We start from the raw sequence: 19,275 nt of genomic DNA on the forward strand, positions 1-19,275 counted from the left end.
TGTCCTGCCCCTAAAGTCCCAAGTGGCCACACTAGGCACAGACGCCTGACACAAGCAGGTACTAACACATTATCTCCCACTGAAATGTAACACTGAGGTTGAGAGATTGTGATCTCCTAAGTGGAGTCACGGGGCAGCCATCTTCCATTATGTATACTGGAAAATAAAACAGCTGGTCTGCTAGAAGACATGGTCAGACCACGCGGTGAGAGACAGACACACACAAGGCAGCCATCTTGGTTCCTAACAGATTTCTGGTTCCCAGTTCCATGCCATCTGATGCCTAATGCCATTTCCTGCTTTGGAATATCATGAAATGCCTGTGTATTCGTCTATGAGTAATATATAACTTTTATTTTGCTTATATTCTTAAGGTAGTATCTATTATTTAAAACTTTAAAAGAAATACGTTACAATGGAACATTAACAACTAAAACTAAAACTTTAACAACTAAAAACTAAATCTTTGGATGTTTGGGTTAGAGGTGATTATATACTTTTCTACTGTTTTTGTTTTCCTCATTACAACTATAACAAGCATTAGTTCTACAATTTTTTAAAAATGTTCTAAAATAGACCTGAAAATAGATTAGAAGGATGCCAAAGTAACTGTGACTATGCTTTGGTAATTTGTGCTTTTTTTTTTTCTATTTTTGAAGATTTCTATAATGCAAATGTTGCTCTTATGGTGTTTTTTTTTTTTTTTTTTTTTTGAAACGGAGTCTTGCTCTGTCACCCACGCTGGAGTGCAGTGGCACAATCTTGGCTCACTTCAACCTCCACCTCCCAGGTTCAAGCAATTCTCCTGCCACAAACTTCTAAGTAACTAGGATTACAGGCGTGCTCCACCATGCCCGTCTAATTTTGTATTTTTAGTAAAGACAAGGTTTTACCATGTTGGCCTCGAACTCCTGACCTCAAGTGATCTACCCCCTGCCATGGCCTGCCAAAGTGCTGGGATTACAGGAGTGAGCCACCGCACCCAGCCTTTGATTGATTGATTTTTTTATTTTTTTTAAGAGGGAGTCTCACTCTGTCACTCAGACTGGAGTGCAGTGGCAAGATCTCGGCTTACTGCAACCTCCGTCTCCTGGGTTCAAGTGATTCTTCTGCCTCAGCCTCCTAAGTAGCTGGAAGTATAGTCACCTGCCACCACACCTGGCTAATTTTTATATTTTAGTAGAGACAGGGTTTCATCATGTTGGTCAGGCTGGTCTCGAACTCCTGACCTCAAATGATCTGCCCACCTCAGCCTCCCAAAGTACTGGGATTACAGGCTTCAGCTACTATGCCTGGCCTGATTTTTTAAAATTATTCTCTTTCAGAAGATGCCATTCTGACTTCTGTCAAAAAAAATTTAATAGCTTTAACAGGAATGTTCAACTTTGGTTACTAATATAAACTATAGAGTAAATATACCTTTGAATACCAATAGTAACTTTTCAATATTTACAAGGGAAGTTTTTTTCCATTTAGACTGGTATTTGTATGGAACTATATTAATTCTTATTTCATTTGGACTCTTCTGAATCTACATTTTTGAAGGAAAAATCATTATAAAATGCCACACAGAAAAACTGCTCAAGTCTTTGGCAAACTGGTAAAGACACTAGAAATCTAGAAATCACACTTTTTTTTGTTGTTGTTGAGATGGAGTCTCACTCTGTCACCCAGGCTGGAGTGCAGTGACGCCTCACTGCAACCTTCACCTACTGGGTTTAAGCAATTCTTCTGCCTCAGCCTCCCGACTAGCTGGGACTACCAGGCATGTGCCACCACGCCCGGCTAATTTTTTGTATTTTTTTTTTTTTTTTAGCAGAGACAGGGTTTCACCATGTTAGCCAGGATGGTCTCGATCTCCTGACCTCGTGATCCGCCCACCTCAGCCTCGCAAAGTGCTGGGATTACAGGTGTGAGCCACTGCACCTGGCCAAAATCTCACTTTGACGTCAATTTTTGCTTTTGTAACTCCTAGTTTATCCTTTTCCATTGACTGCCTTCACACCTCTGTCGAAAATTAAACTACCGTACTTACATGGGTTGATTTCTGAATTCTCTCCAGCTCCACAAACCTGTATCGGTCTTAGGGATACAGAGAAAGGCTCTCTGGGGAAGCAGAGTTTGAGCTAGCTCTTAAAGCAAGACTAGGGTTGACCAGATGGACAAGAAAGACAAGAGCACTTCTGGCAGAGAGAATAGTATGTGCAAGGTGAGGACAACGCAGTGAACCACAGAGCCTCTGGGACAGCTTGTCATGTGTAGAGCTACACTGTCCAATATGGTGGACAGTAATCACATGCAGCTACCCAGTGCTTGAAATGTGGCTAGTCCACACTGAGATGTGCTGTAAGCGCAGAGATACACACCAGATTTCAAAGACTTAGTATCAAAAAAGGAATGTAAGGTCTCACTGATAATTATTGTTTACCGATTATATGTTGAAATGGCATTGTGGATATGTTACTTTAAATAAAACACATAATTACAATTAATTTCACCTCTTTTTTCACTTTTAACATGGCTACTAGAAACCTAAAATTACATATGTGACTCCCGTCATATTTCTATTAGACAGTGAGAGTCTACAGCATAACAGCCAGTCAAGCAGGGGATCTCTAGCCAATTTTCTTTCTCCTTTCCACTTCTACTGATGTCAGTAAAGCTCAGGTCCTAGCTAGACATAGTGGCATGCATCTGTGGTCCCAGCTACTTAGGAGGCTGAGGCAAAAGGGTCACTTGAGCTCACAGTTTGAGGCTGCAGTGAGCGAAGATCGCACCGCCGCACTCCAGCCTGAGCAAAAGGGTGAGACCCCATCTCTAAGGAGAAAAGTTTTAAAAGAGATTGGGTGCAGTGGCTCCCACCTGTAATCCTAGCACTTTGGGAAGCTGAAGTGGGCGGGTCACCTGAGGTCAGGAATTCGAGACCAGCCTGGCCAACATGGCAAAACCTCATCTCTACTAAAAATACAAAAATTAGCCAGGTGTGGTGGCGCATGCCTGTAATCCCAGATTCTCAGGAAGCTGAGGCAGGAGAATCACTTGAACCCAGGAGGTGGAAGTTGCAGTGAGTCGAGATCGTGCCACTGCACTCCAACCTGGATGACAGAGTGAAACTCTGTTCAAAAAAAAAAAAAAGAAGAATAGTATGCCCTGCTAGCCTTATGTAATACAAATCAAGTCACTGAGTTGTCCATGGATATAACATATCAGTTAATTTTAATTACATATAAAATATATATGAACTGAATATATAAAATTAAACATAGGTACACTGGCCTGCCTTGCGATGAAGGCTAACGATTTATGACTATAGCACAGAGTTCATATTCGCCTTTGCTTCCACAAATATCTTTGTATAAAAAAGTCTCTAAACTTCAAAACTCAAATTCACCAAGGAAAGCATCTTCTAAATCTTATTGTGGTAAGCTCACTTTTTAGACTGTTATTCTACATAAGGCACTCGACTTGACAGCTCCTATAATAACATTATACATTTTAAGTTGAATGTGTTTTTTTATCTTAAACTGTTGTGATGGCAAAACTATTTTCCTCAAAGCTGATTGGTTATGCGGGTCTATGACAGTACTTAAATGTAACCTGGCTATGCCAAGTTTAAGACACCTTTTTGTCCTGAGGCTTTTTGGTACTGACCATGATATCTGCTTGAAGAATTTTGTTTTATTATTAAGAAATAAATGTGTCTCACTCCTTGAAAAAAAAAAGTTCAGGTCCTAATCACCTCTCACCCACGACCATTTCAATGGCCCTACTGTACAAGTGTAACCTGCATTTTGGGATGACCTCTGACTGCTCCCCTGGATGCAGCAAACGGGATTTCACCTATACCTGACTTGCATTTTTCACCTTAACCTTTTCTGATAATCTTCCCTCAGCTCAGAATACCCTTTCCCAAACTCCTGCTTATCAAAATCTTACTAGATTATAATGGTATTGTTATTAACTACCATTATTATCAAGACAAAAAGGCTCAAAATAAAAAGACAATAATGGTAATGAAGGTAAAAAGTAAAGTATTTAAAGGTAAACACTTTTTTTTTTTTTTGAGACAGAGTTTCGCTCTTGTTGCCCAGGCTGGAGTGCAAAGGCACGATCTCAGCTCACTGCAACATCTGCCTCCCGGGTTCAAGCAATTCTCCTGCCTCAGCCTCCTGAGTAGCTGGAACAACAGGCACATGCCACCACGTGTCACCACTTGAACTCCTGACCTCAGGTGATCCACCCGCCTTGGCCTCCCAAAGTGCTGGGATTACAAGCGTGAGCCATGGCACCCAGCTCCTAGAAATGAAAACATTTTTTCAATCCTACTAGGACTTCAGGATCTGTATCAAGTACCTATTCCTTTATGAAACTATTTCTTTTTTTTGGTTTTTTTTTTTTGAGACAGAGTCTCGCTCTGTTGCCAGGCTAGAGTGCAATGGTGCGATCTCGCCTCACTGCAACCTCCGCCTCCTGGGTTCAAGCAATTCTCCTGCCTCAGCCTCCCCAGTAGCTGGGACTACAGGCACGTGCCACCACGCCTGGCTAATTTTTGTATTTTTAGTAGAGACGGGGTTTCACCATGTTGACCAGGATAGTCTTGACCTCGTGATCCACCAGCCTCGGCCTCCCAAAGTGCTGGGATTACAGACTTGAGCCACCGCATCCAGCCTGTGAAACTATTTCTAATGACTCCAAACCTTCAACAAACATGCAGCCCTTCCCAGGTGTTACGTGCTATGCATTACTCCAGGTGCTGGGTGAACCAGACAATGAAGTATGAGGCCTGCCCTTAGGAGTTCAGTGTCACGGGAGACAGCAACATAAGCCAACAAACACCATGGAGTGTGATTTAGGCTCTGATGGAGGTGAACACAGGGTCCTGTGGGACCCCTGACAAGGCCTAACCCAGGCTGGTAGCAAGCAGCAGGATGCATCCTAAAAAGTGATGTGAAAAGGCCCTGATGGCATGTTCCTCTTTTAAATATCCAAGACACCTTTTACAGCTTCTTTTCTGGCTTCTGATTCTGTCTTTCAAATTGTCACACACGTACGGTCAATCCTCATTATTTATGTATTCCATATTTGCATATTTGCCTATTGCTAAAATTCACTTGTAACCCCAAAGTCAATATTCACCGTAGTTTCTCAGTCACTCACAAACATGCCCAGAGTGGTGAAAATGTGGGTTGCCCAGTGCTCATTTTCCCAGCTAAGGTAGAAGAAGGTGATGCCTGGCCTTCTTGTTTCATTCTAGAAGCTCTCCGACTATAAACAAATGTCCTCGTCATGGTCTATTTAGGGTCACACTTTCCACCCTTTGTGCTTTTGTTGGTGACTTTGCTGTTTAAAATGGCCAGGCATGGTGCCAAGTAGCCAGGCACAGTAGCTCACACCTGTAATCCCAGCACTTTGGGAGGCTGAGGTGGGCAGATCATTTGAGGTCAGGAGTTGGAGACCAGCATGGCCAACATGGTGAAACCCCATCTCTACGAAAAATACAAAAAAATCAGCCGGGTGTACTACAGGTACCTACCTGTAGTCCCAGCTACTCGGGTGGCTGAGGCAGGAGAATCACTTGAACCCAGGAGGAGGAGGTTGCAGTGAGCTGAGATGGTGCCACTGCACTCCAGCCTGGGCGACAAAGAGAAACTCTGTCTCAAAAAAAAAAAAAAAAAAGGCCCCAAGCATTGTGCTGAAGTGCAGTCTAATGTACCTCAGTGGAAAAGGCTGTGATGTGCCTTATGAGGAAAACTTTACTCAAGTGTGAGCTATGATGCTGTTGGCTGTGAGTTCAATGTGAATGAGTCAACAATATGTATTAAATAGAAACAGCAAAAAAACAAAACAAACAAACAAAAAACATAAGGTTTCATAATGATCAATTCATGAAAATGTTGAGACCTGAGGCTTGCAGGAACCTAATCCTGTATTTTCCTCTAGGAACAATAGTTCAGTGTTTCCTAATTCAGTGCTGGTGGCAACTTTACAGAATACAGATACTGCAAATAACAAACCATACAGTTTAACAAAGGCCGGATACTGAAACAAAACAATTTTATATAGCATTGACTTCATTTTATAGTTTCAAAATGGCCAACAGTGGTTTTCACCAACATGCTTACCATTTTTGTTCTTCAGATTAGGGTCTGCTCCACTTCTTAGAAGCTTTAAGGCACATTGTTTATGGGCCCGGTAAGCTGCACAATGCAAGGGTGTATTTCCTAACTGATCCGAACAGTTAACATCAGGAGGATTGGGCCTGTTGAGCTAACAATTAAAAAAATGCAATGCAGAATTATATATCAAAGATAGACTTTCTCTCATAATTCACAGGAAGGTGTATCAGCAGAGCCTGAAGAATAGCCAAGCTCCTTGGCATCTAGGCTGTTAGTGGTTTCTTGCTCACTAAACCAGCCAACCCTGCCACTCCTATGCTTATTCTGAGATGCCCTGAGATAGCTCTCAGGTCTGTGTCCAGGTCTCACACCCCTCTGACAACAGACACTCTGCACTGTGCCAGTGCCATCTCGCACACCTCAGACACTAAGATTTCACAATGATTTACTTGCCCCTACCAGCCTTGCAATTCACACTTGTGACAGCAGAATCAGTCAGCCAGTCTTTCAGAGGAGTGAAAACCATAAATGTTAAATGTGTAAATGTCAAGGTTCTACTGAATTTGTTGTTCCCAACTTATTGCTTTAGAAGCTTCTTTATATAGCCTCCATTTCACAAAATTTAAAAACTGCTTTAGGCGCTATACTTAGAAACCTAAGAGGCCTTTTCAAATGAGCTGAAATAACTTTAAAGCAAATGGCAGTGCTTCAGTCATGAATTCAGAACAAATTTAGAGTTTCATGTTTAATGAGACTGTGAAGGAATGGAAACTCAAAAGTAGGTCTTCTAAGGCAGGGGGGAACAGGCAAACGTTTCAGTCTAATGTGGTATAAGTATTCCAAAATATTGTCCCTTCTTTGCATAGTACCTTCCAGAAGTGTAGCATTCCTCCCAGAAACTACTGCTGATCAAAACTAGAAAGACTTTTCCTTTATAGGGTCCTATTTATTATGTTTCAATTGGCTTAATCACAAAATGCATATTTTTTATATATATATAAGTTGTCCTTACGTTAACTATTTACCACGAAAAATCAGATTCTTATCCATCAGGTTTTCAGGGGGATTGGGATGGGTATAAATCAGAAATCCAGAAAAATATCACCATTTAAAATGTGTCCTGCTTCAATTATCACCATGCTGAGTGTTTTTAGATATTTAAGAACGTTGGTTCTATTATTATGATCTCTGGAGTTCTTGGTTCCACAATTCAACTAAATTATGTACTTAACAGTAAGTAAAAATTTTCCTGAAGTATAAAGAAAGACTGCTTTTTGTCTTTGGGGGTTTTTTTGTTTGTTTTACCAGAGCTGTGAGTTCTGTTGTTTTGCCTTCTCTTGCTGCTGCTAAAAGTAATTCTTCAAGCTTTCTTTGTTGAGTCCTTTCTACAGCTGCAAAAGAAAAGTACTTATTATCCACCGCTAGTCAGGATGAAATTACAAATTCATTATAAAGAATAAAGTGATCATGATGAGAAAAACCAAAATGTTTTGGATTGTAATTCAAATGCAGTTAAAATGCATTGTTATTACCTTAGACAAGTCGGATTACAGAATTCTATTTATTTCAGGTTTGGATGATTTGGGTTTTTAATTCAGAAGTCTTTAAGTATTTTACTCACTAACAATCATCATCAAAACTAATTATGGATTACTTTTATGTACTGAAATACTATTACATATTTGCCTTGGAAAGGTAGATAAGTGGGATTCATACCTTCCAGAACCTTAGAATGTGAAAAATAGCAAGAAATAGCATGGATAGACGTACACGTCATATAAATACATGCAGACATATCAATTTATTTATAAATTGCCACATAAAAATATAAAATGTATGTATGTATGTATATATGTTGAGAAAGTCATCTGTCCATAACTTTACTTTAGCCAGGATGACCTGAAAAACCTTTTATAGTTCCTCCTTTGCAGCCTCTGCACAGGACACTGTAGATGTATATTTAGTGGGATCACCAAGCCTGTCACCTGTCACCCAGGCTGGAGTGCAGTGGCACAATCATAGCTCATTGCAGCTTCAAACTCCTGGGCTCACACGATTCTCCTGCCTCAGCCTCCCAAGTAGCTGGGACCACAGGTGTGCACCACCACACCTGGCGAATATTTTCATTTTTTGTAGAGACGGGGGTCTTACTATGTTGCCCAGACTGGTCTCAAACTCCTGGCCTCAAGCAATTTTCCTGTATCGACTTTTCAAAGCACTGAGATTATAGGCATGAGCCACCTTGCCTATTTTTATATCTTTAACAAATACTTTAGCACTTACTACATGCCAAGGGCTATTCAAAGCTCCTTAAAAATACTAACTCATAAAATCCTCATTAACTACTCTGAGGTAGGTGTTGTTATTATATTGATTTTTACAGACAAAGAAACTGAGGCACCAAGAGGTTATGGAATTTAACCAAGGTTGTACAACCAGAAGTGGAGGAGCTGGGATTTGAACTCAAGCAGGCTAGTTCCAGAGTCCGTGCTCGTATCACCACACTTTCTCTGAAGTCATACTTACAGCAAAAAAGCAACTGGTAATCTGACCTGTGTAAGAGTCTGGAATATGTAAATAAGATCTAATTTCTGCTAGATCTGAATTCTATTTTGGTTTAGAGAAAGGAAGTGCTTTCAGAGAAAGGCTTGGTGATCCCACTAAATATACGTCTACGATGTCCTGTGCAGAGGCTGCAAAGGAGGAACTATAAAAGGTTTTTCAGGTCATCCTGGCTAAAGTCAAGTCATGGATAGAGAAGCAGGGGGGGAGCCAGGTGACTGGGGAAATAGATGAACATTTGTTAACAGTAATCACTATGTGCTAAATGCTGTTTAAGAGTCTACATGTACCATTGCATTTAAACTACAGGGAACACATATATTGAATCCAGGAATTGCTGAAACTAGTTTACCTTTGTCTTAAGAAATGACTAACATTGCTATATACTATCATCTTCTTTTCCCACATTTTTATTTCCACACCCAGACTCTACCTCAGAAGACAGCCAAGCCTCTCTGTAGACTGCCCATGGTTTCTGCTGGGCCAAGCCTCTCCGTAGACTGTGCATGGCTTCTGCTGAGCCAGCCTCTCCGTAGACTATGCATGGCTTCTGCTGGGCCAAGCCTCTCCGCAGACTGTGCATGGCTTCTGCTGGGCCAAGCCTCTCCGCAGACTGTCCACGGTTTCTGCTGGGCCAGCCCCTCCAGACTGTTGTCCATATTTCGCCAAGCTCTCTCGTAGACTGTGTGATGGTTTTGCCAACAGCTCTCCAGACTGTGCATGGCTTCTGCTGGGCCAAGCTCTCTCTCAGGAGACTGGGTCCAGTGGCTTGCCAGCTGTGTTTCTCCAGACTGTGCATGGCTTCTGCTAAATGCTCTCTCCGTGAGACTGCATGGCTTCTGCTGAGCCAAGCCTCTCAGACTGCGCATGGCTTCTGCGGCTGGGATGCACTAACTTCGATCTTTCCTCCCACTGGTTCTACGGCTGCTGAACTAGGAACTCTTTGAGAACAGTGACATCTCCTATACCTCTCGCACATCCCTCCGCCACTGCATGTATCACCCTGACCTGTAATTTATCCCTCTGTAATCTTGAAGCCAGGTACTTGGTCTTTTTGTGTATGGTTTTGTTTTGTTTTTTTGTTTTTTGAGATGAGTCTCACTCTGTCGCCCAGGCTGGAGTGCAGTGATGTGATCTCGGCTCACTGCAAGCTCTGCCTTTCGGGTTCACACCATTCTCCTTCCTCAGCCTCCTGAGTAGCTGGGACTACAGGCACCCGCCACCACGCCTGGCTAATTTTTTTTTTTTTTTTTTTTGTATTTTTAGTAGAGAGGGGCTTTCACCATGTTAGCCAGGATGGTCTCGATCTCCTGACCTCGTGATCCACCTGCCTCGGCCTCCCAAAGTGCTGGGATTACAGGCATGAGCCACCGCGCCGGGCCAGGTACTTGTTCTTATCTGTGTAACCAAAGCATTTATGACAGAGTCTGGCACAATGCATAGTTGGTCAATAAATATGTGTTGAATATTCAAATAATGCTTAATATTTGTCCCAGGTTTTAGGGAAGGAAAAGAAAAGATACCCTATTGTTTCTTTCTCGGTTGTCTAGGCTCATAAGTGAAGGAAAATGGCAGGAATTTGGAGTTGAAAATACTATATATGTTCTTAGATTATGTTCCTGTCCTGTATTCTTTCAGGACACTGAAACAAAACTACTGATTATATCAATGAAAAGCAAATATTCTAGTCTGGGTGGTCAGGCTTCTAGAATGCTCACAATGTTCTACTTATAGATGTGGATGCTGTTTACAGAGATGTACTCCACAGAAACAGTTCTAAAGGAGCTATACATTCATGATGTGAACTTTTCTGCATATACTTTATATCTCAATATTCTTAAAGCAAATGCTACAGATCCAAAAAATATTTGTCCTATAAGATTTAAATTTAGTATCACTCTAAACTGTCTTTCTTTTCCATCAGAATCAAGTAAGTAAGGATCTTATAAGTCACAAAGTCTACCTCTGTCCTGACTGATGCTTACATACATGCAGAGAATAGGCTGAATAGTAGTACACTTGAAATGCGGGAGAGCACCTGGAAAATAGCTTTCATTCATGATAGCAAATCATTACTTTGCAACCACTAACCAATGATTAGGGCAAATATTATCAATGAATGCTAAAACCACTGAGTAGAAGTTTATTGGTAAATAGGGTATTTACATTGTCTCAATTTTTCTCCCTGTAGGTCATTTATTAATTACCAAGGGAAAAGATGTCTTTACAGTGGACCACAAAGTGATCAGAGTTAACATCACTGATAATGAAACAAAGTGACATTATGTGCCTCCTAATGGGATGCACTGGCATGGGATATAAACTCACCTACATAATGTTTCTGACAGAAATACATATCCTGAATCTAATCACAAGAGAAAAACCAAAATCAAGGGCCATTATACAAATAATTCCACAACCGCTTTCCTCTTCAATAAGGTCAATATCGGCCAGGTGGCAAGGCTCACACCTGTTAACCCCAATACTCTAGGAGGTCAAATTAAGAGAATCACTTGAGGCCAGGAGCTCCAGACCAGCCTGGGCAATATATTGAGGCCTTGTCTCAAATAAAATAAAATAAAATAAATAAAATAAAATAAAATAAATAAAATAAAATACAATAAAATAAAATAAATAAAATAAAATAAATAAAATAAAATAAAAAATAAAATAAATAAAATAAATTTAAAAAATAAATAAATAAATAAAATAAATAAAATAAAATTTAAAAATAAAATAAATAAAATGTAACAAAACACAAACAAACAAACCAAACTTAAACAAAATGCACACTCAATCCAAACTAAAATAAAATAAGACAAAATATAAAAATAAAAATAAAAAATATAAAATATAAAATAAAATGCAAATGAAATGTAAAATAAAGTAAAAACATAACAAAACATAACATAAGCCAGGTGCATGCCCATAGTCCTCAATCCAAAATGGGAGGCTGAGGTGGAGGACCTACTCTGAGCCCATGAATCTCAAGGCCGAAAGTGAGCTGTGTGATCACACCACTGCACCTGCCTGGTGACAGAGCAAACCTCATCCAAAAAAAAAAAAAGTCAGTATCAAGATAAGGGCTGAGGAGTTGTTTCAGATAAAAGGAGATGAAAGAGATTATGTCACAATTAAATGCAACGCAGATCTGGATTGATCCTAGATTGGAGGGGGAAAAATGCTACAGCAAGACATTATTTGACAACAGGCTAAATCTGAATATAAAAATATATATTATACACATATGTTAATGTTAATTTTCCTTGAAATTGAGCACTATAATATTGTGATTATGCAGAAAATAACCTTGTTCTTAAGAGATACTGAGGCCGGTGCAGTGGCTCCATGCCTTGTGAATCCTTTGGAAGTGACTTTAAAAGCCTAGGCGGGAGGATCCAGGTCAGAGATCTTGACCATCCTGGCTCACACGGCAGTCCCCCATCTCTACTTCAAAAAAAAAAAATACAAAATTAAGTTAAGCCTGCGGTATAATTTGTAGTCCCAGCTACTTGGGAGACTGAAGCAGTGAGAATGGTGTGAACTCAGGAGGCGGAGGCTTGCAGTGAGCCGAGATTACTACACCCACTGGGTGCACTCCAGTTCCTAAGTGAAGAGGAGGAGGACTTTGGTCTCAAAAGATGGAGGATTAATTTCTGAAGTATTTGAAGTATCACTATGTTTGCAAGTTACTCTCAAATAGTTCAACAAAAAAATTAAAAGTAAATAAATAACAAAATATTTAACAGTCTAAACCAGATGTGGCAAAATGTTAATAATTGGTGAATTTGAGTGAAGGACATACAAATGTTTACTGTAGTATTCTTGAAACTTTCCCATAGGTTAGACATTTTTCTTTTCTTTTCTTTTTTTTTGTTTTTGAGACAGTCTCACTGTTGGCCAGGCTGGACCACAGTGGCGCGATCTTGGCTCACTGCAACCTCTGCCTCTCGGGTTCGAGCAATTCTCCTGCCTCAGCCTCCCGAGTAGCTGGGACTACAGGCATGTGCCACCATGCCTGGCTAATTTTGTGTGTGTGTGTGTGTGTGTGTTTTTAGTAAAGATAGGGTTTCACCGTGTTAGCCAGGATGGTCTCAATCTCCTGACCTTGTGATCTGCCCGCCTTGGCCTCCCAAAGTGCTGGGATTACAGGCGTGAGCCACCACACCCAGCCGAAATTTTTCAAAATAAAAAGACAAGATGTAGAAGAAGGTGGCATTAGTAATAGTGCCTAACAAGTCTCTCCTTTGCTGAATACCTCCAATCATGTATCTTTCAAGGCAATCCAAACCATTATTCCTATATGTTGGACCCAAAGATAAACTCCCTGCTACTCCATCAGCTGGGCAATCAACCAGCCCTGGTTTGGCCACAAATAAGATCATTCCTTCTCCCAAGCAACAGCTCTCAGGTACTTGAGTATGATTTCATTGTGCCTGCCTATGTCTTTCTAGGGTAAAACATTTCCTGTCTCTCCATGCATTATCCTATGACATGGTTTCTTTTTTGTTTGTTTTTTTGAGACGGCGTCTCACTCTGTCACCCAGGCTGGACCACAATGGCACAATCTCAGCTCACTGCAACCTCCGCCTCCTGGGGTCAAGCAATACTCCTGCCTCACCCTCCTGAGTAGCTGGGATTACAGGTGCCTGCCACTGCGCCCGGCTAATTTTTGTATTTTTAGTAGAGACAGGGTTTCACTATCTTGGCCAGGGTGGTCTTGAACTCATGACCTCATGATCCACCCGCCTCAGCCTCCCAAAATGCTGGGATTACAGGCGTGAGCCACTGCACCTGGTCCTCCCAGGTTGGAGTGCAGTGGCGCGATCAGCTCACTGCAACTTCTGCCTCCCAGGTTCAAGTGATTCTTCTGCCTCAGCCTCCCAAGCTGCTGGGATTACAGGTGTCCACCACCATGCCCAGCTAATTTTTGTATTTTTATTAGAGATGGGGCTTCACCATGTTGGGCAGGCTGGTCTCAAACTTCTGACCTCAAGTGATCTGCCAACCTCGGCCTCCCAAAGTGCTGGGATTACAGGCATGAGCCACGGCGCCCGGCCCCTATGACATGGTTTCTGATCTATTTATGGTCTTATGGTCTACTTACGGTGGGTTCCTCAAGGTACTTCCAGTAGTCTGCCAATGATCCATTTAACACTGTATCCACAAATGATATTATATGTGGGTAAGGTGCTCTCATTAGAGCAGAATCACTCAATTCAGTCTCTACTTCTATTTCCCAGGCTAAGACCACATCAGCTGACAAATCATATTACCTGTAAAGTCAGCTAAGCCCTTTTCCTTGTGCAGTTTGGTTTTGAAATGTCTTGGGGCATGTCTTTACAATTGCCCTTACTAAATGTCAACTTGTCAGACTAACCTAACATTCCAGTCTGTCAGGAAAACCTCAGTTCCGGGTTCTCTTCTTGTTATAATTAAAATAACAGGACATAATTAAAGACAGTACCTCATCTTCCCTATTTGGTCACAAATTATTAAAGGGCAGGAACCACAGCTAATATGTTCTACATGTTACTATATTCATATAACACAGTGTCTCATAGAATATGTTATGTGCTAATTTGCTTGTTCATTGATAAGGAGAGGATTCATTTTGAGTGCAGAAACAAGACATTGACCTTAAGAAGTCTGACAAATAGACTTTGTGTTGTTTTTTAAACTATAGAACAAGTGAGAAGATTTTAGCTTTGAGGTAATAAACAACAGGATCTTGGTTTTTACCTAAATAAAAATATTGAAAATTTAAATTAAGAAATCAACATCCTTTAAGCACAAAATTATATTGCCTTTCTCTGAATTCCAAAAGAAAGAAAGGGTATGTGTGAAATTGCAACTCTAATTCAGTATCTTTACTTATTAAGTAGAAAATTAAAGATCTTCTCTTCTCAATATTAGAAATACTACTAAAAAATAATTATAGGAAAGCCCTGGCCATTCAAAGAAGGATCCTATTGTATGAGGGTGTCCAAATATAAGCATGGAAATGTTCTTGTTTTAAGCCGCTTTAGAGAAAGTCCTGAGTTATTGCAGACTCATGTTTTCTTAAATGCAAATTAGTCTTTGACATTTATAACAACGAAGCTCAACCATCAAGAAATTACTGCTGCCTGCTATACTGCAATGAAGTCCTCAAGAAGACTGAGAAGGCCAGGCACAGTGGCTCACACCTGTAATCCTAGTACTTTGGGAGGCTGAGATGGGAGGATCGCTCGAGACCAGGAGTTCAAGACCAGCCTGGGCAACATAGTGAGACCTCATTTCAATAAATAAAGAAATAGCTAGCCAGGTGCGGTGACTCAGGCCTGTAATCCCAGCACTTTGGGAGGTCAAGGCGGGCAGATCACCTGAGGTCAGGAGTTCAAGACCAGCCTGACCAACATAGTAAAATCTTGTCTCTACTAAAAACACAAAAAATTAGCGGGACATGGTGGTGCGTGCCTGTAATCCCAGTTACTTGGGAGGCTAAGGCAGGAGAATTGCTTGAACCCAAGAGGCGGAGGTTGCAGTGAGCCAAGATCACACCACTGCACTCCAGCCTGGGCGAAAAGAAAACTGAGGCAGCCAGAGCTATCTTCCCAACATCAAGTGACTCCCAAAAGCAACACCTCTTACAGGTGCACACCACCGTATCCACCTAATTTTTAATTTTTTTATTATTATTTTTTGTAGAGACAGGGGTTTCACTATGTTGCCCAGACTAGTCTCAAACTCCTAACCTCAAGTGATCCTCTTGCCTCAGCCTCCTAAAGTGCTAGGGTTACAGGCATGAGCCACCACACCCAGCCTGAAAAACAGATTTTTAAAACTTGCCATAATTTTGTACAAATTAAGAGTTGAAAAGCTTTAAGTGAAGAAACTATCATATAGGCAATTGTGTGTTTCATCAATGACTCCACGATGACATTATCATTAGAGCCATCAGCTGGTTATCCTGTGTTTTGTCCTCTTTCTCAGAAGCCATTTTTAGTCATAATCTGAACCTTGGTTATAATGAAAGTAAATGCTGTTTATGTTCACATCCATGATATTTACCTTCAAGCATGCTTCTGATCTCTTCAGCATGAGTAACTTCTTTTGCTGTCTGTCCACTCCCATTAACAACAGTAGTATCAGCATTGTATTCTAAGAGAAGCATTACCAACTCCTAAAAATCAGAGAATTGATTTTTAACTATTAAGCTAAGATTTTATTGCATTACCACCCTTTTCCAAATTTCTAACTACTACAGAGTCTCCACAATAGAAAAAAGTACCATATGAGACTATATCATGTTATGTCTACAATAAGTGATTCAATTGTGATAATACCTGACAATTGCCTAAACAATTGCCAATCCACAACTGATACATAGCCAACTTCTATGATTGATTTTTTACGTAAACTATCTGGCTGTTCTGACAAAATAATTCATGTGGTCAAATTAAATGTGTTAGTAAACACAGCCACTATTTAAATTAGAGAAGGAAGTACATTCACTGAAGATCATTCCTCTAAGGCCTGTTGAGAAATATAATTTCTGCCCAAAAGACCAAGATTTTTTAAAATTAATCTTGATATTTAAACAAAATAAAGCATTATTTTCTAAAGTGATACACCATTATTGACTGATAGGATACACCATTATTGGAGGAATGGTTTACAATGAAGCATTATAATTAAGCATTAAATAAGCATGACAAAAAAAAAAAAGGAAAAAAAAGAAAAAAAAATAGATAAGGATGATGATCTCCTGGAGTCAATATTCAACAACAGATAATACACTACATATTTTTATTTACTCTAAGTGGCTAGCTGGTCTTATAGAAATTTCAAACTAATTGATAATGTACATACATCCCGTATCAATGGGTCAGTTACACCACTTAACAAGACAGCAGAAATTGAGGAACAGAATTTCTGATATTGTGGACAGTATTAGAAATTTGATGTTTGATTATCTTAAGATACACAGCACCTAGGGAGGGGATGATGGCAATGCTTGCTCTTCAGTCTTGCACCAAGGGAGGCTGAAAAACAGTGCTATTCTAACTTCTAGACTGACAGTGCCTGTAAAATATGAAGTGATATCCTGCGTCGCTACATGTTATGTTGTCCTAGGAATTTCATCTTTCCTTTGGGCCATAACATACATTTCCTACATTCTTTTAGAATGTTTTCATGGCAAAAAAATGCTTAAATAAAATCTAAAAAACATAAACAGGCAAAAAATACATATACTTATTATTTTTATCATTTTATGACCACTATAAACATTTTGGTGTATTTCTTAATCAATTTCCCTATGCAAAATTTGAGTTTTTGTAACATAATTTTACTTATATGCCACAATTGTTTTATACCTACATTTCCCAGTACAGTACATGGTGTTTACAAACACATTTTTCATATTTGAGTATTATTCTATAAAATGTACTATCACATTTTAAAAATAGAAAAATGGTTTTGTTAAATCTCCTAATATCTTAATAAAGTGAATTCTTATAAAATATCTTAACATTTTCTATCATCTTAAAGGTAACATTTTGGGATTCACATTTTCATGCTTTACCTAAATAGTTCATATTAATTAAAGAAAGTAGAGCAACCCACAGAATGAGAAAAATATTTACAAATACAAGTCTCTTCACTCGTATCCAGAATATATAAAGAACAATTACACCTCAACAATAAAAAGACAACCCAATTACAAATGGGCAAAGACAACAATGAACAATCCAAAAAGGGAAACTAAGAAAAACAATTCTATTTATAGTAGCATCAAGAATAATAAAATGCTTAGGAATAAACTTAACCATGAAGACAAAAGGCTTATACACAAAAGACTCAGCACAAAACACTGCTGAAAGAAATTTAAAATGACATCAATAAATGGGAAAACATCCTGTGATCATGGATGGAAAGACTTAATATTGTTAAGAGGAGAATAATACCCAAATACAGATTCAATGCAATCCCTATCAAATACTAACAACATTTTTACAGAGACAGAAAATCCCATCCTAAAATTCATGTGGAATTTCAAAGGACCCCAAAAAGCCAAAATAATATTTAAAAGAAGAACAAAGTTAGAGATACATCTTGACTTCAAAACTAACTACAGAGCTACCATAATCCAAACAACATGGTACTGGCATAAAGACAGACACACAGACCAACAGAACAGAATAGAGAGCCCAGAAATAAACTCTCAGATATATGGTCAAATGATTTTTGACATAAGTGCCAAGACAGTTAAAGACAGTGTTTTCAGAACATGGTACTGGGAAAACTGAATATCCACATGCAGGAGAATGAAGTTAAACACATACCTTATACCATATATAAAAACTAACTCGATATAGGTCAAATATGTCAAAACAAAAACTATTAAAATTATTAGAAGAAAAAATACCAAGAAAGCTTCATAAGACCTGATTTAGCAATGATTTCTTGGATACGACACCAAAAGCACAGGCAAAAAATGAAAAACCTCATCAAACTTTGAAACTTTGTACATCAAAGGGCCCTATCAAGAGAGAAAAAGGGAACCCAGAGAATAGGAAAAAATACTTGCGAATCATGTATCTGACAAGGGATTTATATACAGAATATGTAGAGAATGTCTAAAACTCAAAAACAAATAACCAGATTAAAAAATGGGCAAAGGACTTGAATAGACATTTCTCCAAAGAAGATGTACAAATGGTCAATAAGTCCACAAAGGTAATCCCAGCACTCTGGGAGGCCAAGGCAGACGGATCACTTGAGGCCAGGAGTTCGAGACCAGCCTGGCCAACAAATTAGCCGGGCATGGTGGCATATGCTGGTAGTCCCAGCAGCTACTCAGGAGACTGAGGCACAAGAATCCCTTGAACCCAGGAGGCAGAGGTTGCAGTGAGTGGAGATTGTGCCACTGCACTCCAGCCTGGGCGACAGAGCAAGATTCTGTCTCAAAAAAAGATAAAATAAAATAAGCAGTCTAAGTTAAACACAATGGGTATATTCTCCAGTGGAGATAGCAGAAAGGAGGATTTTCAATGAAAACTATTCAAAGACCAACTCAAATATTGTGTAGGGAGCAGGTGCTGGAGGAAGATGAGGCCCATTTTAGGTGCATGAAGTTTCAGATGCCCGAGGGGCAGCTAGGGACGCCCAGCATGCAGCAGAGCAGAGGACCTGGATGCCTAGAGCAGAGCCTGAGGTCAAAGTGCCGATGTCTAGTGAACCCCAGGAGGAGAAAATAAAGCCATAGAGTAAATTGGTTTGTTGAGGGGGAAAGTTTCAAGAGAAGAGAGAATGTGGGAGATTTTTTGTCTTTTTGTTTTTGCTTTTGTTTTCTTGGGGGGAGACAGGGTCTAACTTTGTCACCCAGGCTAGAATACAGTGGCACGACCTCGGCTTATGGCAGCCTTGACTTCCTGGGCTCAAGTGATCCTCGCACCTCAGCCTCCCGAGTAGCTGGGACTACAGGCGTGTGCCACCATGCCTGGTTAATTTTTGCATTTTTTTTGTAGAGACAGGGTTTTGCCATGTTGCCCAGGCTGGTCTCGAACCCCTGAGCTCAAGTGATCTGCCCACCTCGGCCTCCCAAAGTGCT

At 40.0% G+C, this 19,275-nt stretch overlaps 1 protein-coding gene across 8 annotated transcripts in view; it reads right to left on the minus strand.

The window, feature by feature from the left end:
* OSBPL1A (oxysterol binding protein like 1A) overlaps positions 1-19,275 on the minus strand; it is a 247,289-nt gene that overhangs the window by 157,183 nt on the left and 70,831 nt on the right. For 7 of the 8 annotated variants that reach the window (XR_004180037.1, XM_017951628.3, XM_017951626.3 and 4 more), the window contains 3 exons: positions 15,732-15,843; positions 7,422-7,507; positions 6,123-6,267 (listed from right to left, as the gene is read on the minus strand). Coding sequence is in view for 6 of the 8 variants with exons in the window: in XM_017951628.3 (XP_017807117.1) it covers positions 6,123-6,267; positions 7,422-7,507; positions 15,732-15,843 (343 nt within the window). In the remaining 2 variants the exon portion in view is untranslated. Of the gene's footprint in view, positions 1-6,122; positions 6,268-7,421; positions 7,508-9,111; positions 9,128-15,731; positions 15,844-19,275 lie in introns of those variants that run through there. The other variant, XM_017951633.2, reaches the window with a different exon arrangement.

The sequence above is a fragment of the Papio anubis genome, chromosome 19 (genome assembly GCF_008728515.1).
Source record: "Papio anubis isolate 15944 chromosome 19, Panubis1.0, whole genome shotgun sequence".
Taxonomy (NCBI): domain Eukaryota; kingdom Metazoa; phylum Chordata; class Mammalia; order Primates; family Cercopithecidae; genus Papio; species Papio anubis.